Raw genomic sequence first — 8,671 nt, forward strand, 5'->3', positions numbered from 1 at the left:
GGCTTTTGGGATTATATGGTGTTCAAATCAATCACTTCCATAATGAATTCTGGTTTGCTAAAGCAGGTTGACTTCGATGATTTGCTGTTTCTGCCAGCTGAAATGGATCCTTCTACATGTCTTGAAAAATTATTAAGTTGCTGGAAAGATCAGCAAAATAATTCTTGCTGAAATGCATCATTGTTTAGAGCAATATTCTATGCTTATGGTTGGCCATATCTTCGTCTAGGTTATTAAAGGTATTCTTACTCTTAAAGATTGCTTGAGATGACATATGGAAGTTCTTTATGCTTGATTGAAAAAAAAAGTGAAAAAAGAAAATACAAGCTTGTTTGTTGAATATATCTTTGTGTTCCCTAATGCATTAAAACATATTGAGAAATTGAGGTATAACTGTTTATTGGGAATTCTGGGGTTCACCTTGCAGAAAAGTAAATAATTCTTGACTGAAGTTTTCAAGTTGCTATAATTTTGTTTTTACTACTACAAATATAATTTGTTTTTTTTTTTGCAGGTTTTTAATGATTCATTGGTTTTGCTGGACGATGTTCTGAATAAGCTAATTCGGTTTCTTCAACAAGGTTTTCATATCTCTAAATCTAATTCTTCTTGAAAAGATAGAAGTGGCCACCACATCTCTAGTTTTGTTGTAACAATCTTTTCATTCTGTAATATCTCCATGCTTCAGAATGAATTTTTGCTTTTTCTGCATTTCACTTAGTACGATGAGTTGGGTCATGTTATTGTTTGGTCTTTTGTTGGTTCATGCTTCTTTCCCATATGAGATGATAAAGATAGTTCGGCAAAAGGTTTCTTAGTATATTAGGATTATAGGTTCCTACCGGTTTCTAAAGGAAGAACTACTATTTCTGATCGCCTCTCAAGAAAAAGCATCCTTGTCATTAGCAGGATTTCATTGGACCGAGGGGAGTGAAGGGTAAGGGAAGGGAAGGAGGGAAAATGATACTTTATTGTTAAAATTTTTCGACTGTATACAAAGTTAGCCTATAACCAAGTTAATCTATTAGTGTGGTGCTCACTGTTTAATCTATTTAATGTGGTGCTCATGTTTCATACATCAGTGATACCATGTTTTGTTAAATGCATATTGCTTTAGATCACAAGTCGGCGTTCATGATATATGCATATTCGGTAATTTGAATATCTCTTGCAAAGTTTATGATTTCAGATAATCTATGTTCCGTTCATTCTTTTAAGTTTTACAGTTTTCCTATGAACATGGCATCTTGACTTTTCCTTGTACTCTGATTGTAACTATCTAGGGTCTGTAATAAAATTATAATGAAGTTTTAGTTGGAATACTTATGATTGACCTTGCTATTTCAACTTCTTTTCTTTTTTCAGGTTCTGGAAATCGGATGGCTATGTTCTTAAAATATCGTAAGGCCTAGTATCAGTTCTCAAGTGAGCTTTTTTTCTCTTTTAATAATGATTTTATACGTATCTCTATTATTTTGTCTATGTTTGTGTCTACTTGTATTGGTCCGTCAGATTTGTAACTAAGAAGTGTCCAAAAGTCAAGTTTGTCAAGAAAAGATATGTTTAACATAGCATTGGGTATATTTAGTTGAGATCAATAACAAAAAAAGATTAATTTTTACATGGTTATTCCTTCCAAACCATTAGTAAGCAGATAACATGAGGATTGATTTTGTTGTCGCAATAGTTTACTTTCTCTTAAGCCTTACTCATATATTCTTAACTACATGCTTATTCAAAACATAATAAAAATGTAAAGTTCAATGCAAACCATTTATGGGTTCCTAACCTGCTACATTGGCATGCTATTCAGATTTCTAATAAAATCCATGAATTAAGAATTATGTTAACCTTTTTTTCAGTAGACTGTAATGTTGCAAGTGCTGAAGGTACTCTAATTGCTATAGCATCCATGAAGTTTAGACTTCAGAAGTAAATTGTCTAGGATCTAGTTATCTCGTTTATTGTGTGGTATATGAATTGAATCAATTTGTAATTTTTTAACTGAAATTGCAGTCCATGGGGGAATCTTTGCTGCTGCTTCTTATAATTGACCTCAAAAGCAGAAGAAGCTTCCTCAGGAGACCAAAATGATAATGGAACAAGTTTAGGGGATGCACTACATTACTGTGTCATGGATACCACATTTTCATCTATCAAAGATCTTCAAATATTTTCTGGTGGTGCTGATATCAAGGTGCAACTTTGTATTTGTTGTTGTTTTGATTCATTGATTTCAAGGTCTCAAGTTTTATTTGATTTTCCAGCATTTTCTTTAGTGAAGTTTCTTTGGTTTCACGGTTCTTAAGATGAAAATGTATCTACTTTATAAGGCTTAGGCGAAACTTATTGATTTATTGGGTGAACTTTAGTAGACTTAATGTGTTATATTGCATTGATTAAAGTGGTTTTTATCTCCAAAGGTACAGCTGTAGTTTCTCATTCTTAAACCATCTAGGCTAAACTTAAATTGTGGTTGATCAAACTATATAAGACAATAATTGTTGGTTTCTTGTTTCTTAAATTTTCTGAATAAAAAATTTTGTGCAGAGGCAGCAGGAGCGCAAGCATTCTCACCAAATGTCAACGCTCCTCGCACTTATGTAGAAGCAGTAAGTGATATTCAGATTTTTTCTTATAGTGAAAGGTATTTCTTTTCAGAGACGTTACTTTCAATTGTGTTTTGCTTGACTTGAGGAATGTAATCAGCTTGATCATCTTCTTTGTCAGGGGAAGCAGTGCTAGAGCTAATGATCACTCTTAGGATGGAAGGTAACCCTTCTTAGAGTGAAATGTATTTCTTTTTAGAGACGTTACTCTCAATTGTGTTATGCTTGATGATGCATACTGAAAAATATCTTTTACGATAGGGTTTGCCAAACTTCTGTAGCAGTTGCTCCTAGGGTTTTCTCATGCTAGCAATAATAATACTTACCAAGCAGCCATTGATATTAATAATTCAACTTCTCAAAACCATCAAGTGGAGGTCTTTGATGAATTTGATCCTGCAGTTCCGTTTCAGGTATGAAATTCTATATGAGTTCAATGGTTTTTGTGTTCCAATTCAAGTGTTTTTTCTCTGCAAAGGTACAATTGTATTTTCTCAGTCTTGCCTTTAATTGTGAGATATTTATTGTTCATGCATTCACTAGTTGACATCCATTTTTTTCCTTTCTTGAGTAATAAACCTTTTAGAATATTAGCAATGAAATGGAACTCAAATAGAAAAAGGTCTATGCTTTATCTAGTTTTTTTATTCAGTTCCATTTATGTACGTTTCTAGATCATGATCAGTGGGATTTGTATGATTACTTTTCTTCTCCAGTTAACAATTGTTAAAGATGTTGCTTTTGAGTTTCATTCTTGATATGAGAATATTAAATAATGGGGATATAAGTCGTGTTCAAGGAATATGGTGACAAATATGATTATGATTGTTATGAAAACATGGATTATAAATGATAAGAATGGTCATGGAAGAGACCATGAGTAAGGCTATAAAGATGATGATCAGTATGACAAATATGGGGATTCAAATAATTGTTATGGCAGAGATATGAAGACCGCTACAGCAGGGATGATGACTACGGAGGAAGAAGTGTTGATGATTATCAGTACGCACAGGATTTAGGAGCTATGGTAGAGACTGTGCTTTGACGAGGATGGTTCTTCTTGTTGGTATGCACTTATTTACTTTGAGGCCTTTATATTGCTATGTTCATTCATGAAACATTAATATTGTTTATTAAATAATGTTGAACATGTCTCAATTTTTGTTGAAGTAATAATGAAAAACATTCAAAATGAAGGTGTAATATTAATAGTTTCTATTGCACTAGATTAGGATTTTTAAATGTTGAATTTACTTGGTAACTTTCTATGGAATTTCTCTATCCAAATGTGCTTTTGAGTGTCATTTCACCATATAACATTCCAGATTTGAAACTTGAGATCCTTGTGAAATTTCGGTTACGATGCTAATACCTTTTTGATATGCTTACATGGGGAATGAAATAAGCTTTATCATTTTCTCTTCCAGGGGAAGTAGTGCTAGAGCTAATGATCACTCTCAGGATGGAAGGTAACCATAAAATAAGCTTGATCATCTTCTCATCCAGGCAAAGCTTGATATGCTTTACAAGTGTTGAAATTTAGAGCCTAGACTTGTTGCATCCCACCTCTTAAGTGTGTATTCTTAACCATCTAGGCTAAACTTCAATTGTAGTTGATCAATATTTTATTAGACAATAATTGTTGGTTTCTTGTTCTTGAATTTCTGAAGGAAAAAATATCTTTTTTGCAGGCAGCATGAGCGCAAGCATCTCACCAAAATGTCGTGCTCATCGCAGTTATGTAAAAGCAATAAGAGAGATTCAAATTCCTTATAGTGAAAGGTATTTCTTTTCAGAGACGTGTTACTTTTAATTGTGTTTTGCTTGACATGGGGAATCTAATTAGCTTGATCATCTTCTATGTCAGGGAAGCAGCAATAGAGCTAATGATCACTCTCAGGATGGAAGGTAACCATGAAAGAAGCTTGATCATTTTCTCTTCAAGGGGAAGCTTGATATGCTTTACAAGTGTTGAAATTTAAAGTCTAGACTTGTTGCATCTCACCTCTTAAGTGTATTCTTAAACCATCTAGGCTAAACTTCAATTGTAGTTGATCAATCTTTTATTAGACAATAATTGTTGGTTTCTTGTTTCTTGAATTTTCTGAAGGAAAAAAAAAGTCTTTTGTGGAGGCAGCATGAGCGCAGGCATTCTCACCAAAATGTCGGTGCTTTTTGCAGTTATGTAGAAGCATTAATTGAGATTCATATTCCTTCTTATAGTGAAAGGTATTTCTTTTCAAAGACATGTTACTTTCAATTGTGTTTTGCTTGACATGGGGAATCTAATTAGCTTGATGATCTTCTCTGTCAGGGGAAGCGGTGCTAGAGCTAATGATCACTCTCAGGATGGAAGGTAACCCTTCTTATAGAGAAAGGTATCTCTTTATTGACATTACTTTCAATTGTGTTTTGCTTGATGGTGCATACTGAAAAATATCTTTATGATAGGATTTGCCAAACTTCTGTAGCAGTTGCTCCCGGGGTTTCTCCTCATGCTAGCGATAATAATCATAACCAAGTAGCCCTTGATCTTAATAATTCAGCTTCTCGAAACCATCAAGTGGAGGTCTTTCATGAATTTTATCTATGTGGTTCAGTTTCAGGTATGAAATTCTATATGAATTCAATGGATTATATGTTCCAATTCTATTACCTAGATGGTCATAGTCATCTTCAATTATGAAACATAGTTATGTTATGTTCTTTTTTCTTGACATATAGCCCTGAAAAATGTAATTTTCCGAGTTGTCCAAATATTAGGTTTGACATGCGCTGTTGTTTCAATTTCCATTTTATTTTTTAATTTATCTTTTATGTGGTAGGTTTAGTGTACTTATATCTTTGAATTACATGATTCTTACCAAATTGTTAGTCATTTAAATAGGAATATTACATTTTGTGGGCATAAACCTTTTACTGTTAGTTACATACTAGTGACAATTTCATATTAAAACCTGAAAGACTATTTTGCTGACTTATTTCAATTTTGATTTTAAATTGAAATATAAAATCCTTTAACCTGTTTTGGATTGTCTTTAAGTATGCAGAGTATTTCTTTCTCGATTTACTATTTTTGAATATTTAATTTCTTCTCTGTAGTCTTTTTGTTTTTATATAACATTTAAGGAAGACATAATTCATTTGAAAGCCTTCTATTTTGAATGCTTATTGTCTTCAAATTTTTTTTGTTCAATTTGATTTTGGAAATTCAAATTTTTATTTTTTGCATAACAATTACAGACATGATCTGTTTTTAATTCCGAAAGATTAGAAACTTCCGAAAGATTAGAAACTAATTGCCTATGGATCATCTTGAGGGAGATAATGGTTTAGATGGTGGTAAAAGTTTTCCTCTGTCTACAACAAGTATATCGAATATGGTTTGCGGTTATGTTGATAATTGTTCTTCTGACAGGTATGGACCCTTTGTCTGTTAACCTTGATTTTCATGGATGCGCTGTTGCTTCAAATTCCATTTTATTATTTTTAATTTATCTTTTATGTGGTAGGTTTTAGTGTACTTTCTATCTTTGAATTACATGTTTCTTACCAAATTGTTAGTCGTTTAAATAGGAATATTACATTTTGGGGCATAAACCTTTTACTGTTAGTTACATACTAGTGGCAATTTTATATTAAAACCTGAAAGACTATTTTGCTGACTTATTTCAATTTTGATTTTAAATTGAAATATAAAATCCTTGAACCTGTTTTGGATTGTCTTTAAGTATGCAGAGTATTTCTTTCTCGATTTACTATTTTTGAATATTTAATTTCTTCTCTGTAGTCTTTATGTTTTTTTATAACATTTAAGGGAAGACATAATTCATCTGAAAGCCTTCTATTTTTGAATGCTTATTGTATTCATTTTTTTTGTTCAATTTGATTTTGGAAATTCAAATGTTAATTTTTTGCATAATGATTGCTGACATGATCTGTTTTTAATTCCGTAAGATTAGAATGGATCATCTTGAGAGAGAATGGTTTAGATGGTAAAAGTTTTCCTCTGTCTACAACAAGTATATCGAATATGGTTTGCGGTTTTGTTGATAATTGTTCTTCTAACAGGTATGGACTCTTTGGTCTGTTAACCTTGATTTTCATGGTTCTTAAGATGAAATGTATTTGCTTTATAAGGTTTAGATGAAACATTCTGTTATATAGGGTTGAACTTTAGTATACTTGAAGTGTTATGTTGTATATGTTGTTCACATAACAGTGAAAGACACGTTTATGCTACTCATTTACATTTTGATGTCACATTAATTTGTCCATGAATTTTTTTTTGAGATTGATTAAAATGGTTTTTTTATCCAAAGGTGCAGCTGTATTTTCTCACCCTTACCTTTAATTGTAAGATATTCATTGTTCATGCATTCGCCAATTGACATCCATTTTTTTCTTTCTTTCTTGAGTAATAAAACTTTGAGAATATTAGCATATAAATGGAACTCAAATAGAAAAGCTCCATGCTTAATATAGTTCTTTTTTATTTAGTTCCATTTATGTACATTCTAGTTACATTTCTTGATCATGATCAGTGGGATTTGTATGATTACATTCCTTCTCCTGTAAACAGTTTGTTAAAGATATTGCTTTGGAGTTTAATTCTTGATATGAGAATATTAATTAGTGGGGATGTTGTGTTCTTCCATAATATTTTCTTGTTTGTTATACAGGTTTCAAAATACATCAACAGGTGGAATGTATAGGAAAGATTAATGAGGATATAACTACAAATATGATTATAATCATTATGGAAATAGGGATTATGATGATCAGATTGGTCGTGGAAGAGACCTTGAGTACGGATATAGAGATGATGGTCAGTGGGAATTCAAACATTTGTGTTACTTTCATTGTGTTTTGCTTGACATGATCATCTTCTCTGTTAGAGGAGGTGGTGCTCGAGCTGATGATCACTATCGGGATGAAGGTAACCCTAACCTTTCTTATAGTGAAAAGTATTTCTTTTCAAATACATGTCACTTTCAATTGTGTTTTGCTTGATACACACTAAAAAATATCTTTTATGATAGGTTTGACCAACTTCTGTAACAGTTGCTCTTGGGGGTTCTCCTCCTGCTAGTAATAATAATCCTTACCAAGTAGCCCTTGATCTTAATAATCCAGCTTCTTGAAATCAAGTGGAGGTCTTTGATGAATTTGATCCATTTGGTTCAGTTTCAAGTATGAAATTCTATATGATTTTAATGGTTTATATTGTAAATTTTAAACCAAGAAAACAAGCTTGAAAGCAAAAAGGAGAGGAGCAGAAAATCAAAGGAGAAAAGAATGCATATTGTCTAAACAAAGATGGAGAGGTTTGGACTACTCTCGTCATTCTTACAATTTCATTTAAAAGGATTACAAAACACAATAATTTGAAATGCACACCTGTCAAACATTAGTGTAAAATAAACACTTAACTTAAAACAGACTAAAAAACAACTAAAAAACTTCATTACACCTGATATACATGACAAAATCGTTTGCAACCTAAATTCTCAATTGCAGCATACTATCTGATTTCTAGTTTAAGGTTCTAGGTTGCAACCTAATATCTGATTTCCAGTTGCAACCTAATATTTGATTTTTGTTGAGTTAATCGATCGACGGAATCGGCCAAGAGGGGGGTGAATTGGCAATTAAAAATTTCGTGGAAGCTTTTGCAGAAAAATTGAAAGTAATTGCACAGCGATTTACAGTGGTTCGACTTTCTCAAACAAAGTCTACGTCCACTATCTTAGCTATCCACACTAAGGATTTTCCAACAAATTCACTAATTTGTTCTTTCTTTTGAGGCCAAAGAGATAACCTTACAAAATCCCTCAAGAGTATACCCCAACTCTTGAGAACACTCTTTTTCCCAAAGAGAAGATTACAAATTTGCAAACTTACAAGAAAACCTCACAAGGTAAGATGTTTGCACAATTCTAGAACAAGAAAAGAACACTCAAAGATAATTACAAATGGGCACAAATGGTGTTCTTGAAAGCAAAATGAATATTGAAAGGAAAATTGGCTTGATTTGCACAAACTTGGTGTTTGATGCT

At 32.3% G+C, this 8,671-nt stretch overlaps 1 protein-coding gene and 1 long non-coding RNA gene across 2 annotated transcripts; both read left to right on the forward strand.

Annotated features, from left to right (window-relative positions):
- The first annotated feature begins 549 nt into the window (after positions 1-549).
- LOC120203735 lies at positions 550-4,149 on the forward strand. Its single transcript, XR_005523896.1, has 8 exons — positions 550-581; positions 1,366-1,425; positions 2,017-2,197; positions 2,551-2,612; positions 2,731-2,772; positions 2,871-3,022; positions 3,553-3,678; positions 4,040-4,149. It is a non-coding gene; the product is annotated as an uncharacterized LOC120203735 (long non-coding RNA).
- A 159-nt stretch (positions 4,150-4,308) lies between these two features.
- LOC120140811 lies at positions 4,309-7,906 on the forward strand. The gene is made up of 7 exons (XM_039156058.1): positions 4,309-4,394; positions 4,480-4,582; positions 4,723-4,841; positions 4,927-4,968; positions 5,064-5,218; positions 7,295-7,551; positions 7,655-7,906. Exons 1-6 carry the CDS (start codon positions 4,309-4,311, stop codon positions 7,492-7,494), a joined length of 705 nt encoding a protein of 234 aa, XP_039011989.1. The 3' UTR covers positions 7,495-7,551; positions 7,655-7,906.
- The last annotated feature ends 765 nt before the right edge of the window (positions 7,907-8,671 follow it).

The sequence above is a fragment of the Hibiscus syriacus genome, unplaced genomic scaffold, assembly GCF_006381635.1.
Source record: "Hibiscus syriacus cultivar Baekdansim isolate YM2019G1 unplaced genomic scaffold, ASM638163v2 tig00000002_pilon, whole genome shotgun sequence".
Taxonomy (NCBI): Eukaryota; Viridiplantae; Streptophyta; class Magnoliopsida; order Malvales; family Malvaceae; genus Hibiscus; species Hibiscus syriacus.

What these genes read in the sequence shown, in the direction of transcription:
- LOC120140811 (XM_039156058.1), top strand. Translation starts at nt 4,309, where the DNA reads ATGAGCGCAAGCATCTCACCAAAATGTCGTGCTCATCGCAGTTATGTA. An exon ending in CAAATTCCTTATAGTGAAAG is followed by an intron (nt 4,395 to 4,479) that starts GTATTTCTTTTC and finishes CTTCTATGTCAG; the next exon opens with GGAAGCAGCAATAGAGCTAA. An exon ending in GATCACTCTCAGGATGGAAG is followed by an intron (nt 4,969 to 5,063) that starts GTAACCCTTCTT and finishes TCTTTATGATAG; the next exon opens with GATTTGCCAAACTTCTGTAG.